General features: G+C 28.2%; 1 protein-coding gene across 5 annotated transcripts in view; it reads left to right on the top strand.

Moving 5' to 3' along the window:
* LOC107449842 (insulin-like peptide receptor) overlaps positions 1-15,413 on the top strand; it is a 159,659-nt gene extending 144,246 nt beyond the window's left edge. For all 5 annotated transcript variants that reach the window (XM_043042330.3, XM_087157275.1, XM_071177488.2 and 2 more), the window contains 8 exons: positions 5,301-5,391; positions 6,708-6,778; positions 7,121-7,260; positions 8,721-8,785; positions 9,395-9,521; positions 9,595-9,884; positions 11,631-11,765; positions 13,305-15,413. In XM_043042330.3, coding sequence (XP_042898264.2) covers positions 5,301-5,391; positions 6,708-6,778; positions 7,121-7,260; positions 8,721-8,785; positions 9,395-9,521; positions 9,595-9,884; positions 11,631-11,765; positions 13,305-13,767 — 1,382 coding nt within the window. In that variant the 3' untranslated portion in view covers positions 13,768-15,413. The remainder of the gene's footprint in view (positions 1-5,300; positions 5,392-6,707; positions 6,779-7,120; positions 7,261-8,720; positions 8,786-9,394; positions 9,522-9,594; positions 9,885-11,630; positions 11,766-13,304) is intronic.
* The last annotated feature ends 3,133 nt before the right edge of the window (positions 15,414-18,546 follow it).

The raw sequence follows: 18,546 nt of genomic DNA, 5'->3' as shown, positions 1-18,546 counted from the left end.
ATTCGAAAACCATATATTATTATATGTAAAATATACTCCCAAATTAATAAATAAGTAAAGTAAAATAAATAAAGTCATAGGCTCTTAATTTGAGACAAAAAATGCAGTTGAGAAAACAAGACTAGATTCTGAATTGTATATGATCATCTAGAACTAGTTCAAAAGATACCTATTATTTATTTTACATATTTATAAAGAAATATTTTAAAAACACTCAGTTTTAAAACAATAAAAAAGTAAATATTTATTATCTCTAAGGGGATACATATATTTGTTAATAATATGATTATAATACATTAATAAGACTAATTACTATGTCTAAATTTTCCTTTGCTTTTCACAGTGTTTTCACTACAGCGCGAGAACGCGAGTATCTCGCATATTTTTTTATATTCTCGCATTAAAAAATGATAACCGCGAGAAATTCGCGCATTCTATAAACCAATTTCAAAATTCGCGAATTTCTCGCATTTTGAAAAAAATTTCTCATTTGCGCCATTTAGAATAAAATCCGTTTCACTTTTCTTCCTGGATCTTTTATTATTTTCAACATCTGCCCCATTATCTAGCTTCCCTATTTACCAGTATTGTTCAGAACCCTTAAGAACAACAGAACACCATCCCTCGGAACCTCTTTCAGAACGCATTTCTCTGCAACCACGTGTTTACCGTAGGTAAGGTTTCTTCATGTAAGATGTTCAAATTTTTTGCTCGTTAATGTAAGATGGACAAATACCTTGTAAAACCAATATCTTCTACTCCGAAACGGACAAATGAAAATGAAACAAATGTGGGTAGAAACGATCGAAACGAAACAAATACGCATTTGAGCACCTAATGAGAATAGCTGATGAAAAAGTAGATGTAGAACATTTTCTATATGATGATGCTGCAAAAATATATTTAATGCTTTAAAAATTAGAATATATTAAAAATGCATTGTGATTAAAGAAATGATTTTTTTTCCAAGTCTCTTGGTGTTTTTCTTTTTTTAATTTTTGAAGTCTCACTTAACTTTTTGAAATCTCACTCTGTTTTTAAGAAAGGGTGAGAAATTCTCTCCCATTTTTTTTCTGAGATGAAAACACTGTTTTCATGAAGAAACTTTATCAATAATATCATCAAAGTTGATTATTTCAAATTTTTCTCTTTCTACACTTAATGCTAGGTCACTTACGCGATCTTGACCCATCATTTATCGTAGATATGTTAAAATTAATTTTAATTTGCTGAATGAACGTTCGCAGCTAGCAGTTGATACTGAGATAGTCAGGAGTATTTGAAGTGTCACTCTCAGGTTTGGAAAAACATCTTCTCCATAGGAAATTATAAAAGTACGAAATTCTAATGGAGTTTTAGGTTCAATTTCTTATCTACTGCGGAGTAACATTTTGCAGTCACATATTTCGATAAAGAGTTCTAATCCATTGAAATCTGTATAATAAAATTCACCCAAATTTGTAAAAAAAATTTCAAGGTCATTATCAACATTATCCTTATTTAATAATTTTTCAATGTCTAGTAGAATTCCAAATTTGAATTTAAGGTCACTTAATCGTATACATATTTCTTGTTGTAGGCGATCAAGAACGCTTTTCATGACGCGAGAAATTTCATTTTCTGTGTAAAGACCAACATATCTAGCCAATTCTCCGAGCATTTTGCGGCATCTTCTTACACATATTCTTGTATCAATATCCCATTTTTCACAAAGAGACTTCGCCTTTTCTATTGCCTCTTCACGGAGCTTATCTCAAATTTCGGGTAGTTCAGTTGCTAATGATTCAAGATTATTGAAAACTTCTCTAAAATTCATTCTAGGATCTTGTAATCTGAGCTGTACACGATAAATCCTCCTTAGGATTTCATACCAGAAATGAACTAAAGTTATAAAACTAAAAGTTAGTATATTTGGCAACAGAATTGTAGCTTCACTTCTGGTGTCACTTGTAGTGGTAATGGCCTCTGCCAATTTTTCTAATTGTTCTACTCTATTCTCTAGCCCATCAGCGCTAACGCTAACAGCTTGTATTCCGCCAATCCATCGTGTTTCAGATTCACGTTTGACACTTTTTGTTTAAGCACTTTTTAATAATTCCCATTGTAATGTTGAACGTGAGAAAAACAGATATATGTTTTCAATTATTCCAAAACATGTCAAAACGATTTGATCTTATTTAGCTGCAGTAACTCCTACTAAATTCAATGAATGGTTATCACAATTTACAGATAATGCTTTATGATTTTTTTCCACTATTCTTTGTTGAAAACCAGATGTGTGACCCGCCATCACGGCAGTATTATCGTAACATTGTGGTCTGCAGTTTGTTAATGAAATTTCATCAGAATTTAATTTCTCTAAAATTGTATTTTCGATCGAGACTGCATCTTTAGCATGTATTTCAATAAAACCCAAAAAAGATTCTTTGATGGAAACTTTTTTATTCATAAAATCAACATCTACAAACGACTTGGGACATTTGTTCTCAGTGAGAGATATCAGGAGTTGAATCAAACAAAAGTCCATAATATTTATTTCTTTTGATATCGTTTATTAGTTGATTTCGAACTGTAGATGCCAGAAGATGAATGAATTCATTTTGGATCTGTGTTGACAAATATGAGACAGTTTTTAGAGTTTTTATGGCATGTTTAAGATGATTTGCTAGTAGCGGATCAAACTGAGCTACAAGTCTAAGTAAAGATAATAGGTTTCCTACTTTTGTACCAACTTGAAGTGCTAGTTTTTAAACATGGCTTCATTATTTGTTTTATTACTTACCAAGAATGCCTTGAACTTGAAAGGTAGTAACACAGGGAAATATACATTAGAATTTATGCTAACATTAAACTTATAATATATAATACTTAATAACATTTCATTTTTATTCCAAGCAGAGCGTGATGACAAGGACGCAAAACTGAAAAATACACACACAAAATAACTTAAACATTAATATTTCGGGTATTTCCCTAATTTGTTGCCGACTTCCACAACCTGTCGTAAGTGTCTAAGATACGTACAGTCACGGGAAAAAGTATCCGGAAGGTAACAAAGAAGGAATCGTTTATTTTTTAATACTGATATTTCTCAGGCACACAACAAATACGGCGTTTGTGTCCTTTCCTAGAAACGGCAAAACGATGTATTTGTTGTGTGTCTCTTTTCGATCTTTTTGTTGTTATTTTTCAGCTACTTTTTTCCGTGTACATATAAGTACATTAGACTGTACATATAAGTACATTAGAGTGTTATTGTTATCGTTTTAACAAGTGTAAGCTACATTGCGTTTATGGAAATAAAAATATATATTGTCCTGAAAGAAAGAATGTTTGTACTTTGTACACTTCAAATATTTATTATTACATATTATTTTATCAGACAAATCAAGAAAGGAGATAATTTATGTTACTACACAGCGTAGATGCCATAAGAAAGTGCTGACAGACACAGGTTGAGTCAGCCCTGCCAGTAGGAAAGACGTGCCATTTCTATTATGAATATATTATTACAGTTTGATTTAGACTATTAATATTCCTTTTTATTTACAAATTAACATTTATTATATTACACTGGCACTAAAATTAAAATATGTTTTCCAGAAATCAGTTATAATAAAAATAAAAATTATACAGCAATTTTTGCTTTTCGGACCATTTGGCGCCCCTTTGTGAGTAGCTCCCGGGGCATGATGCCCTCCCTTCACTACGCCACTGCTTTAGTGATGTTTTTTAAGGCTCTAGGTTTGGCAGATTTCCCAATCACAGTCAGTTTCATTTTATGATTTCCAGATGCATTGGCGCATGCTAAAATGGTTAATCGTTCCTTCCGTTTTTTGAGACCTGAAGCTGAATTTTCCTCTTTTGAAGCAAGGGATTTTGAGGGCAACAACTTAAAGTTCAAACCTTTTTCGTCACAGTTATATAACTGGCCAGGTGTGAGCTTTTCCGTCAATATAATGTCTTCAATCTGTTTTTGAAATGCCTGCACAGCTGACGTATCTACCGAGAGGATTTCACCGCAAATATTTAGTTGACGTACACCATATCGTTTTTTCCAACGGTCTAACCAACCAACCCTTGCTGCGAAATCTTCTTCTCCTTCTTTGAACTGATTTCTGAAAAACACAGCTTTTTCCTGAAGAATAGGGCCACTTATAGGAGTAGTTTTGCTACGATTGTTGAGTAAACCAAAGAAATAAAGCCTTGCTAGTTTTTTCATAGTCTGATGTTCTCATAGATTTTCTTTTTTCTCCTGGAGTCTTATTGCACTTCTGTGAACAAAACTGCTCAATTTTTATTCGATTGCGGCGCCAGTCACCAACTGCTACCTCTCCAACACCCAAATCGGTAGCAACACTTTTTATTGTTTCACCTGCATCTAATCTTTTTATAGCGTTCAATTTAGTTACCATAGATACAAATTTTCTCTTATTTTTCCCACTCATTTTCGCAGCAGGCACCTTAACGCAACACTTTCAACAGCAATAAGTTTCCAAAATGATAAGGATCAAGCATGTGTATTGAGTCCCTAACTAGAATCTAAGCTACTAGTACAATTGAGCTTGGAAGAATAAAATTCTTGTAGATCTGGTTTGAAAATTCCTTTCAAACCAACACCTACCTAGCCACCTTCCAACACAAAGGGAACAAAAGGTGGTGGGTTACTGAAATTCTTTCCAGGGAGAAACGAAAAATAACACCTGCATTCTTTCGGTTGCGAGAGGAAATGGGAAGAGCGCTTTTGGTTGCTAGGGGGAAAATTTGGCACCTCGAATTAAGCGGAACCTTGGACTTCTGAGACTTGAACTTTCGAGACTCTACTGTAATTAAAATAGTTATCTGACATTTTCTGAAAAGAATGCTCATTTAAATTTTGAAGGTGGTAGTGTATTACTCGATAGTAATGTTGTAAGCAAAAACTTAAATCTTGCACTAATTATTACTTTCAAATTTATATTGAAAACCACAAATTATGTTAAAGATTTTAATGAAGAAAATAAAGTCTGGAATCAAATGTTTCTTAAAACAATTTTTATTTTCTTAAACTACTAATTAAGATTTTGTTTTCAATATTTTTTATTATTACTCATAGAATTACCTATTATCCCTAAATAAATTACCTATATTATGCAGGAATTAAATGTTTTAAAAGTTTATATTTATTACCTTTAAATACTTATGGATTAAACTTTTAAAATAATATCTGCATAAATTAGCTCTATCTTTATTAAGCTTGTTATTATAACATTAGATATTTGAAATAATTGTATATTAATTATATCACTTTACAATTTCAGAAAGCTCAGCTACTGAAACCATTCTTGTTGTGGGCATAATATTGTTTCTTTGTATTGCGATTGGAACTATTTATGGTGTTTACAGATTCAAGTAAGTACTAGCTTCTTTTTATTGGATATTAAGTCGATCAAAACACAAGTTATAGGATTAAGGTTTTTTTTTTTTTATGTTACGAATGCTATTTAACAACAAAAAAAAATTAAACTTTAATTGTATATGACTCTCTTTGTTAATTCCTGAACATTTGTTAGACATTTTAAATATGTATTTTTAATGTATAAAATATTTTCAATTAGGAGTACTTTAATATAGTTAATTTGAATGCATAAGTAGGAAAAGAGTATGGCAACCAATTTTTGTGATTTCTTCAATCTTCCTTTTCTATACAGCTTTTCTTTTTATCATTGTTTCAGTTAAAGTAACACAGTCCTGTTTATATATTTCTTATATAATCCAGTTTATATATCCTTTTTATTTATTTACTTATTTTTTTATCTTTATCTTGCATCCTTCGCAAATACTGTATTTGTGTTCTTTAGAAATGATTTTCGATTAATTTATTGTTCAAAATTTTGTCAAATTTTCTAACTATTCATGTTTTGAGTTTCCTCTTGTTTGTGGATTTTTCTTTACGGCTGCCATAATACTGTATTCGCTGTAACTCTTCTTTTTTAAATTGTATCTGTTTTCATGGGCTTTGGACAAATTCTAGTACTTTTCATCATCACAATATGTTCGTTACCTTTTTTCAATGTTTTTTTTTTAAATTGATGCCTCGCTTATTATATGTGAACACTCAACCTCTTAAATTCTATTTTCTGAGTAACTACTATTGTTAATTTTAAGATTTCACTAAATTCTTTGAGGCCTTTTGGTGTTGCCATGGATCGCCACCAAGCCTACCTTTTTGAATCCTCTTTTACTGAGAGGTCACGTGCGCACACTTAGAGTCTACAGTATTCTCCGGATGCATCCTGACGGGGGCGGGGTTAAGCTTTGATAAATATTTCTAGGGCTGTCTTTAGAAGCGAAGCATGAGCAACATTTGTGTAAAACATTAAATTCCCTTTATTGTTGAAACGTTAAAGTTTAAATAAAAATGACATTTCGACAGAAAAAGTCAACATCTTAAGTTATACAGACTTTAATTAACCACTTTCAGTTTTAGAAAAGATTGTTTTATATAAGGACATACTAACAATAACCAAAATTCTTATGGTTCTACTTTAGAAAAATTTAGGTTCAAATTTTTCTGTCCAGCTAAGACTTGTCGCATTGTAAACGCCCTTACTTTTCACTGTATGATTATGGCTAATTAAATTATGCTCTTATTTGTAAAATGTTATTTAAAAAATTTATAGTTTTGAATTTGTTTATGTGTACTGATAAAAGTTGAATTCTTACAGAGTGAAGCAAAGAATTCCGGATTATGTTGATTATGCATCAGTTAATCCAGAATATATGAGTTCTAATTTAGGTCAGTATCAAAAATCATTTCTCATATCCTAACGTATATATAGTTTATGATAGGTACTTGAATTTTTTTCCTAAGTACTATTTTAAAACAATGCTCAACTTCTTAAATGTGTAGATTAAACCTCTAATTGAGGAAACTATTTATTCCCTAGAAAAATTAAATCAGAGCTTACTGCTTTTTAAAATAATTATTAAAATAAGTTAGCTATTTAATTTAGGTCTAAAAGATGAGTTCAAGCCTTTAAATATTTTTTTTTACTTAGTTTTGTTATACATTAATTTTGTTATACATTTATGCCACTGCCAAATACGTAATGGTATTAACAATTTTGTTCATTTTTAGTGTATGTTGCGGATGAATGGGAAATAGCTAGAGACAAAGTCAAACTTTTGGATGAACTTGGCCAAGGATCATTTGGAATGGTATACAAAGGAGAAGTCCGTGATATGGGAGGAAAAGCTTTCCAACCTTGTGCTGCAAAGGTTGCAATATTTGTTTTTCATTTTTTTAAAATAAATGTTTCTTATTGTATATTATAACTTCAAAAACCCAGAAATCTTCAAAAGATTTTTCAACCGGTGCTTAAAAAAATGAGCTAAATTAATTTTAAAGTAGAGGCAAGATGCATAAATCTCTGCAATCTTAATATCATATTTAAAAAATCTAGAGGCAATCTATAGCAATAACTGCTGGAGAGGTGATTGACAAAACTATGTAAATTTAAAAGAATATTGCCATGAATCGAATGCCATTTTTAAAAATGATTACTCAAATGCGCTATTTAAAATGCATATGTCATAATAATGTGGTATTAAAATATTGAGATTTTTAAAACCATGTGAAAGTTCGTTAAATTACTTCCAAAAAAAAAGAAAGAACTAAAAACTAATTGGGTTTATGATAAATTCAAATTATTTTTTATTATAATTTTGGACTTGCAGCTTGGACATTGCAATTGGCTTAAGTAACTTTTATAACCCAGAATTTTGTGCAATCCAGCTCTTCCAAACAACCATATAAACATAGTTTTAAGGTTATACTGTACCACAAAACGAGGACGTGAAATATTGACTCATCAGCTTGTCATTGGTGACTAAATATTTGGAACTGAATTATAGGTTTAGTCTCTTAAAATATTGTACTTTAAACTACTATCCCTTCTCAGAGTTTGCTGTAAACAAATATTAAAAATGGTGACCATGAGTTTTAGACTTTAAGAGGGATATATTAATAAAACATGTGCAAAGATGTACATCATAAAAAAACTAAAATCTATGTCCTCAGATGTGTTAACACCTAGGCATGTTTTTTACACCTAAATTTGCTCATAATTCTAAAATTTCATGCTATTTTATTGTCTTCAGTTTCTACATTCTTTTATGGTTTTGTTCACCAAAAAAGTTCTTTAAACTTCATCTGTTAAAATTTTAAAAATCCGTTCTTCACATTTTTCATGAAAATAAATGCAAACAAAAGTTAAGTGTTTAACTTAAGAACTGAAATTTCATGCCCTGCTGTATCAAATAATTTTATAGTTTTAAATAACATTTCACTTTAAACTAATTCTTCTTGTTAATGTTTTTTTCATTTTAAACTAAATGAGTTAAGAAATATAGAGCAAAGATATTTTCAATCTCAGCTAATAATAAATGACTCATAAAATTGAAAACTAATCATATCCTTTAAATGTGGAAAAATATAATGTAAATTTAATCCAAGATTAAAAATATTAGTGGAACATGAAACATATTTATCAAAAAACAATCTAGTCCAATTATAATTTAACTATATTTTACTTTGATGTAGCATAATGAAATATTAGTTTTGCCATTATGTACTTAAATAACGTTATATTAATATATGTTTATTTAAAATTGTTACATGATCATTTTGTCTAACTATTGTGTATATTTTTATTAAAAAATGCATTTGTAACTTGCAGACAGTGAATGAATCTGCATCTTTGCGAGAAAGAATAGAATTTTTGCAAGAAGCTTCTGTTATGAAGTAAGTTTATTTTCCCTAGCAAAATTTAAAAATATAAATCTAGACAAATTTTATTTCTTATATCTTTTCGAAGAAAAAAACTTAATTATGCCTTCATGCTTATAAATTTTATTGAAATGTTTAATGCATTCTATATTAATTCTAACTAAAATTTATTAGACATTTAGTCAATTTCGTTACTTCTGATTTTGCAATGAAAAAGGTGTTATTAAATTATAAAATAAAATATTTTATTACAGAATTATTTTCAAACAAATCAGTCTGTTTTAAAATGTTTCTGTCTGTAACAGTTCTGTAATTTATTTAGCTTCATAATTTGATCCGGATTTCAGTTCTTCCAAATTTTGATGTTCTGTATTGTTCTGTACCATATTTTCTAAAAGCTTGACTTCTAAAAACTTTAGCTTAATTTTTACTAAGTGAAAAAATCAACTTAAATTGGAAAAAGTATCATTCAAATAAAAAATTTTTTAATTTTTATGTTGCATATCGTTTCTTATAAATAAATAGAAAGAAAGATAAATTTAACTTTTTAATGATTTATAAAGTAAATCTTAAAATAAGATTTATGAAAAATATTTATTAAATGTTTTGATATTCATTTTACAGAGCATTTAACTGTCATCACGTCATTAAACTGATGGGTGTTGTATCCAAAGGACAACCAACATTGGTAATCATGGAGCTCATGACTAATGGAGATTTGAAAACGTTTTTACGTTCTCGACGCCCAGATGTAAGAAAGCACACTTCTTTGTTAATTAATTTTTTGCTGAACAAAAAAATTATGCTTGAATTAACATTTTCAGGAGAACCCTGGACAAGTTGCACCTGCCATGCCAGAAATTTGCAAAATGGCTGCTGAAATAGCTGATGGCATGGCATATTTAGCTGCCAAGAAATTCGTTCACAGAGATCTTGCAGCTCGTAATTGTATGGTGTCTACGGACTTGACTGTGAAAATAGGAGATTTCGGAATGACCCGAGATGTTTACGAAACTGATTATTATCGTAAAGGAGGAAAGGGTCTTTTACCTGTTCGTTGGATGTCGCCAGAATCCCTGAAAGATGGTATTTTCGACAGTCAAACAGATGTCTGGTATGTTTAATGATGAATCCCTTTTATTAAATAATCCCTTTTAATTAAAATTGTCTAATATTGTATATGTTTTGCTGATGATTTAGATATTATCGCTAGAACGCAGACAGCACTAACACAATCCTTTTTATGACTGGAGAAGGAAGCCATTAAGATGGGATTAAGAATCAATGAAAATAAAACTAAGTATATGCCCTGCACAAAAGCTGGCTATGAAGAAACACAGTTTGAAATTGGAGCATACAAATTCGAAGCCGTTGATAGCTTCACCTATTTGGGGTCTAAGATTAACAACAAAAACGACAATACACAAGAAATACACACGAAAATCACGATGGCCAATAAGTGCTTTTATGGTCTAAGAAAATATCTTAAGTCAAGCCAAATTAAAAGAAAAACAAAAGTGTTACTCTATAAATGTCTTATTCGATCAGTGCTTACATACGCATGTGAGACCTGGACAATAAAATATGATATATGATAGCTAGATTTGAGAGTAAAATACTGCGAAGCATTTTTGGTGGAATAAGTAAAAGCGGTACCTGCTTTAGAAGATCAGACACGGAACTTTACCAAGCATATAAAGAACCTGATGTCATTAAATTTATCAAAATTCAAAGGATTAAATGAGCAGGTAAACCAAAAAAGGTTTCAGTGCCAGGCCAGCTGGTAAAAGAAAAAGAGGACGGCCAAACCTAAGATTTTTAGACTGCCTTGAAAAGGACTTACAAGTTTTAAGGATTATAAACTGGAGAACCTTGGCTAAGGGAAGAATGTCTTGGCATAGGCTTGTTGAGAAGGCCCATCCTGGGCTGTTGTGCCAATGAGGAGGAGGAGAAATATTGTAAATGGAATTTCAATAAATTCGTTTTCAATATGGATTTAAATAATACAATACATTGTCATTAAAAAGCATGAGATTTCTTTGCCAACAGCACTGAATTAAAAAGCCTCTCTCATATGAATCGCTACAGCATTTCTTGATGTTAAAATAGAATTAAACATAATTGTGGATGTCTTGAGCTACATAGATAGTTTGCTGAAGGCCGAATAGAAAAATATGCTTTTAACTGACACTAATAGAAATTCATAATTTTACACGTTTTAGCCGCGACTGCAAAATCTTAGAAAGTTTTTCTGAAAAGTATAGAAAATTTCAATTTTTCAATGTTTTTTCCAGTCTCTCCTTTTATTAAATGGGAGGGACACTAGAAAAAATTAACAAATAAACTAAAAAATTTTTTTGCTCACAAATTGATTTGCATTTTGGAATTAAATTCTTATTTTAAGATTCTTCTAAGACAAAATTTTTTAGAAATTAAATTTTAAGCAATCTTTCCAAAGTTTATCTGCAAATAGGTTTTTAATCTAATATTCTCCCTGTTAATTATTGCTTTGGTTTTATTAATGTTTTTTTTCCTTTTCCTAAGCTTAAGGATTATTTTGAAACTCTTGATTATGGACTATGTTTTCTACAAGAATTCTAAATAATATTTAAGCCAGTTAATTTCATTTGAATTATAAATATTTAAGCCATTTAATTTCATTTGAATTATAAATATTTAAGCCAGTGGTTACAAATCAACATGTATAGATGAATGACAGTATTTAAGAAAGTGTATAATCTAATACAATGTACAATATGCATGCATTTTTTTTTAAATATTTATAATTTGATTTATAAATATTTATAATCTTCGGGTTCTTTTGAAAAATTTTGACTCTGAGGAATGTTTTAATTTTTAGGTCATATGGAGTTGTTCTTTGGGAAATGGCAACTTTAGCCTCTCAACCATATCAAGGTTTATCAAATGAAGACGTTTTGAAGTTTGTTATTGCAGGAAATACTATGGATAGACCAGAAGATTGTCCTGATTTATTGTAAGATTTTAATTTACGTTAAACTTTATTTATATTGGTTGGGGATGGGGTAATATGTAATCCTCAATTATAAAATCTGTATAAATTGCTAAACATTTTTCTCAATATTTCAGAAAAATAAATAAAATTTCATGATTCATAAAATCAATTAAAATTTATTCAAGTTTAGAAGAATTTTTTTGTGATATTAAGAGAACTATTACAGCTATATTTTCATTTCATCCTCACCCATACCTCCTCCCCAAAAAAATAGATGCCTATTACCCCCATGATTATTTAAAAATTTATTTAATTGATTATGAGTCTTGAATAGGTATACAGTGACTCTGTTTAAGTTGATCACTCACAGTACTTGATTTCAATGTTCAACTTAGACTTTATAGAGGAAGAAGAGTCATTTTATTTTCTATCATTTCTTATTTTATTATTATGGCTATCATGTTGTTTATGCGATTCACATATTTCTTATATGTTACACAAATTTTATATTAAACTGAACTGATTAGCTAAAATATATATATACATATTTTGTATGTGATGCATGTCGGATATTTATTACAAATTATTACTTTAAATATCAGTGCACAGGAATATATATATATAAATGCAACTAAAAAACTTGACATTATTTTCATTTCTCCATTTTAAAGTTTATTTTGTTGTAACAAATCTATATGTTACAAAAGCCCTTAATAGTTTTTTCAAGTGGTCAACTCACAAAAACGTTTAAATTGTTTTTAATGCTATTTACATAGAAAATTTCCTATGTGAATTGCTTCTAGAAAGTTTTTTTTTTTATTCATTTATGAAGGGTTAGAATATCATTCAATAACATTGTTGGAAATATTACATATTTTAGCTGTCAACATGTAAAGTAAACAGGTGGTCAACTTAAGTCAATTGACAATCAAGGTTAACTTAATAAATTTTACTCATTATGAATACTGCACATCTGCTAATCCATGCTGCCATAGCAACCTGTTGTAAGCTAATGAAAAAATTCATTCCTCTGTTCTTCCTTCTTTTTAACAAACCTTATTTCTTAAATAGAGCAATGAATAAACACTGATTTTTTGTTCCTGTGAGAGCATTGAACCCTGAATTCGTTCACAAGTTGATTTATTTATATGTTTTACAATTTAGTTCTTGAATAACTTTCTATGTACAAATATTCCTTCTGTGAAATCCAGTCATTTAGGTTGAGGAAAACTAGACCCAATTAAGATAATTCGATTATCCAAATAATTGATTCAAAATGGATTACTAGTATGTTTTTTTAATATTGTATTTTAATAACTAAATCTTAAAGGTGCAAGTGTTTTGTTCTATATTTTATAGCTACCCACTGATTCTTTTTCCCCCCAAGATGAACTTTTATTATTTATAATTATTGATATTGTTATAAACTTTTAAATCTTGCAGAATAGTCTTTTAAATTAATTTTAACCGTGATCATAGAGCCTATTAAATATAATTTTTCTTTAAACAAAAATTCATTTGAAATTTGCTTTTAATAAATAATTTATCTATTTTATACAGATTCGAAGTGATGACAATGTGTTGGAATAAAAACCCTAAAGCCAGACCAACATTTTTGGAACTAGTCGAAATGTTTTTACCTCACGTGGAAAACATAGTGCAAGATGTTTTTCATTACTTTATGTACAAAGCTAAAACTGAAAATGATGATTCAGTGACTCCAAATACTCCTCTACGCTCATCAATGCGTGAAGAGGAGTCAAATGACCACGATTATAGATATTTTCCAAGTGCAACAATGCTTCCAGAAGAAGATGAGGCAGAAGAAATCGTAAACGGGGGTGAGCTTGTCGAAGCTACTATTTCTTCTGTCGACGAACTTCGGACAGTTCACGTCAATTCTAATGATGGAAGCAAAGGAGTTTCTGTCAATTATTCAGATGGAAGCAAAGGAAGTAAAATTAGTACTCTATCAAATGGTAGTATAGCAAATGGACACGCTTACTGTGCCAAAAGTAACTGATAGTACGGACATTTTGGTGTTTCTTTTCCTCTTGTTTTGAACTTCCGCAATAATTTATTTATCAACATGGCATTTTTCTCCACGGACTTTCTCATTGAAGGATGTTACCATATTGTAATATAAATTCATGCGTCTGCTACGTTTCCAGGGGTTCTTCTTCTTTTAAGGTTGTGAATGTTGAAGCACCGAAGATCAGAAATTTTTTAAGTAATAATATTTCTTGCTTGTAATGTTTTAAGTATTGTTTAAATTTTAAAAATGTATGTTTGTTAGTGTTATCTTGATGGCTTTAAAGAAAATTAAGATGTAATATTAAAAAAAAAAAGGCTACAGTAATGATGATTATTAAAATTTCTTAATTTTTTGTCTTTTAAATTCTAATTAAAGAATTATAGTAATCAACTATTTCACAGATTTTTCTTTACAATAGTCTGAAATTAAAAAAGAAACTGTTCTAAATGCCAATTACTCTCTCAGATTTATTTTAAATGACTGAATGGGATATCAAAAAAGAAAATTGTTTTGTTCATTTTGTTGAATTATAATTGGTATGAAACATCTGAATATTTATCAAAACTTCGTAAAGCACCATACAAAGAAAACTAAAAGCTATGTACTTCAAGAAGAACGAATCATCCCTCATCAGGTAGTTATCAGTTTTAAATTTTTCGTGTATGGTGTTTTATTAAAGTTTTAAAAAATGCTCATTGTAGTTCAAAATAATTCTTTTTCAACCTAATCAAATTTCACATTTAAAATTAATAAAATGCTACACTGAGAAATTTTCTAATTAATTGCTGTTAATGCTTCTGTTTACTTTTGTTTGTTAGACAAGTGAGTTAATATAAAAACTGCTTTTATTTTCCTTCTGATGAAACAGCCTATCATATATATAGCCATCTTTTCTCTGACCTCAATTATATATTTGAACAAATCTCAGTGCACCTTCTTCCAAAGCAACTGCAGTGATATTTTTATAACTGTTTGCTTTTTATTTGCTACAATGTAGTTGATCATTAATCTCATGCAATTTAAACATTTCATAATAAGTGTTCTTGTCGTATTCATTTTTTTTTTTTTAATATTGTTGGTTTATTGTAAAATTGTATGTCCCAAATGTAACCTGTAAAGCATGTTTTCATAGAGTAATTTATTGTTCATGATTTATTATATTTTTTTTAATAAAAATGTTACATTGTTTTATACTGGTGAATTTTTTAATTTATGCTTAAAAATTGTATTAAATCTGAGCAAATTGAGCATCATTTTATGTCTACATTTTTACAGAAACCGAAAAACAAATTCTTTTTCAATTTCATTATATTTTTGAAACCAGTAAACATGATATTTTATATTATTATAAGAAAAAGGATATAACAATTATGCTAAAACAGTAATTTAAGAGTTTGACTGTTAGAAAATCAAGATTAAAAGCAGCTAAACTGATAACATGAATAAAAATGTAATATATATTTTTTTTATTTGTTTATTGTATACAATGTTTTGATATATATATTTAATGTATGAAGCCTTACATTCTTCTTTGATTATTTCCAAGGGCTTACTAATTGAAGAGGTTTGTAATTTAAAAAATAATTTCATAAAATAAAATAATAAAAAAAAATGCATATGAAGAAGTTTTGAAATTAAAAGGAAAAGAGATGATAAAATTTAAATCAAACCAAATACTGAATCAATTTAAATCAATTTTTTTTTTATGCTGACTGTTGATGTGAAGTGTTATCTTGTATTAATTACTAACTTAGTATGGTGAATTTTAATGATTAATTTAACACTGAAATAAATTAAAACTTACGCTGTATTATAATTTGAATTATTTTGCTAATTATTTTATTTACAAGATGATGGTCAACTGTAAAACTGATCTGATATTTAAAAAAAATGAAAACAAAAATTATTTTCAAAAACCAATTAAAATGTAATAAAAGAAAATAAGAAATTTACAAAAATAACACATAAAGAGTGAAATGTTTTTATAATTTATCATTTTAAAAAATTAAGAATATTGGGTATACTTGTTAAAAAGTTGCTTTGTTATATACAAAAATATTTTTTTAATGTTTTTTAATTAACATTTTTCTGGTTTTCTAAATTGTTGGAAATAAACAAAGCTGAAAAGTTGTACAATGGAACTTACTGATAGGATTCACGTGTAAATATTCTTTTTCAAAGAAGAAATTTTTTTGTTGTTGTTGCACTTGAAGACTTAATTTTATCTGTGATTTTTTGCTCTAGAATTCCTATTCAGTATATGTTAAAACATTATATGTGTTTCATAAACATATCTGCACTTATAAACAATACAATTTTCATTGTAAATGCCTATGAGTTATAACATATCTGTATTCTATTTTATGCTTTTGCTTCTTTTTTATTTCAAATTCAAAATTGAATGCTACTTGTGATGATACTATGAAACAAAAAAATTTGGCTCTGCAAAAAGGGTTAAAAGATTCTATGTGTTATAAATAATTATGTAAATTCATTGATAAAATGAAAATGGTATGAAAGCATTTTAAATTTTTAAAACAAATCAACTTAATTATTGAAATTGCTCTTAAGACTTTACAAGACATCATTAATCATGTAAGACATAATTGTAAAAAATTTACATTTTCACAATAACTAATTGTAAAAAAATTGCCGAAATTTTTTGGATCTTAGAAATTTCACAGTGCAGTTGAATTATTTATAAATATAATATCATTTAATTTTTTCTTCCTTTTTAGTTTATACTGGAAGAATTTTCTAATTTCTTAATTCTGCACTGAAATTGATTTATCTTTTATATAACAAACAATTATTACAAAACTTTAATCAAGCTACAGGCATGATTACTTGACAAATTTTGAACATCTATTTAAAAAGATTTCTTTTTATTTTGTTGCCATCAAACGATCCAAGATGGCTTAAATGTTTTGACAAATAGTAATGCATAAAAAAAATAAATGACTTAACATTGATTTATAACTGCTTTAGTTACACTGCTATTAATAAATTAATGTTGCCTAATATGATTTTAACTTCAATAGCATGTTAAAATGTATTCTATAAAGCCTTTGAAGGCAATACATTCTTGAAAGTTAATGATTTAACTGTTAAAACAGTTAAAAACGAATTCAATCTTAATTGTCTAGCGGCTCATCTTTTTCGATAATCAATAACAGTTCCCGTATATTCTGGTGTATAAGTCAACCCTCTATTTTTCATAACAAATTTCTAGTATGTCGTGTGTATAAGTAGAGTGCTGAAAAAACGAAATATTAAAATTAATTAAGTCTACTAAATTTTCTCAAGTTAAAATAATGATAAGCTTTTGAATAAATTATCTTCACTTTTTTTATTCTTATTTTTTTATCATAACCTAATTTAAAGTATTGCACATTAAAAAAAGTTATTGAAAAGGCTAAATTGATACAGAATTATTCATATCTATATCATTGTTTATAATGCACCGATATTCCACTATCAACGAATGTACAGCTTTATTACTAGTGTATAAATCAAGCCCCAGCTTTTAGTAAAACTTTAGAGGTTTGAAAAGAATACTTAAACACCGGGGTATACGGTATTTGTATTTTCAATTAAACATAGGCCTTCATGTACATGCTCAATATATACAACTACCAATCATTGATTTAAAGTGAGTAGCAACTTTTAATATGAATCACATTTACAGTTTATACGCAACATTTAATTTGTAAATATTACTTTGAAAAAATATTACATTGTAGTAGAAAATAGAATTTTCCAATGAAACTATTTTTCACAAGCATCATTTTATAAATATAAAGCTGAAAATTGTTAACTTTCATATCTTGTTATTTTGCGGTATAATTTGAATATAAAATTCAATTTTTTTCGGTAATATTTGTCAATGTGTGTAATTTGAAAAAGGAATCAATTTTATAAAGATGACTTTTTTTGTACAATATAAAATCATAAAAATCGGATTTAATTATTAAATCCCATTTTATATATGTATAATAAATTCAGTTTTTATTATTCATACATAAAATTGAATTTAATGATTATAAATATACTTAAAATACATTTATGAAAATGAAACTAGGGGCCATATAAACCACACTTTCACCAAAAGAGACATTTTTAAATCAAATCATTCTTTAGCATTTTTTCTAGATAGGTACTGTATAAGTATTTGGAATATCTAATGCATAACAGCACAGAAACATCATATTGCCTACAGAAAAGTCAGTGTTTTTAACTAAAAATGCTCTCTCGAACAATTTGAAAATGTGGCTTATTATTTCTTCTTTGGTATTCAAATAAATATGCTTTATTTATTTATTTTTAAAATAAAACATTTTTATTTCATATTCTATTCTTCAAAATGTACTAATTGTTTTTGTGGACATTTTTTAAAAAAAATTTAGTTTTATAGCTGCAGATTATTCTAATCTTTTTATGATTTCTTACATTGCTTACATAATTGTATAAAAATCATTCTTGTATTGAAATTTGCTAGCGGGTCTGGTGTTCATTTGTTATTTTAATTTATTTAATATTTCTCTCAAAAAGTATTCTTTACCTTAAAAAAAAATGTTGCTAATTCATTGTTGCTGTAAAGTGCCAATTTCTGTATACTGTCATTGTATTCATTATCATTTTTTGTTTACATAAAGTTTAAATGCACTATTTGTATTTCCATGAGTCATTATTCAAAAAAATACACATTAAAAATACTTATTTAATGTTCTTAAATAAGAAGCTTCCTTAAAAAGCTCAAAATTATCT

This window comes from Parasteatoda tepidariorum, chromosome 2 (genome assembly GCF_982258835.1).
Source record: "Parasteatoda tepidariorum strain Cologne lab strain chromosome 2, Ptep-v5.0, whole genome shotgun sequence".
NCBI classification, from domain to species: Eukaryota; Metazoa; Arthropoda; class Arachnida; order Araneae; family Theridiidae; genus Parasteatoda; species Parasteatoda tepidariorum.
This window is presented reverse-complemented; position numbering and strand designations above follow the sequence as displayed.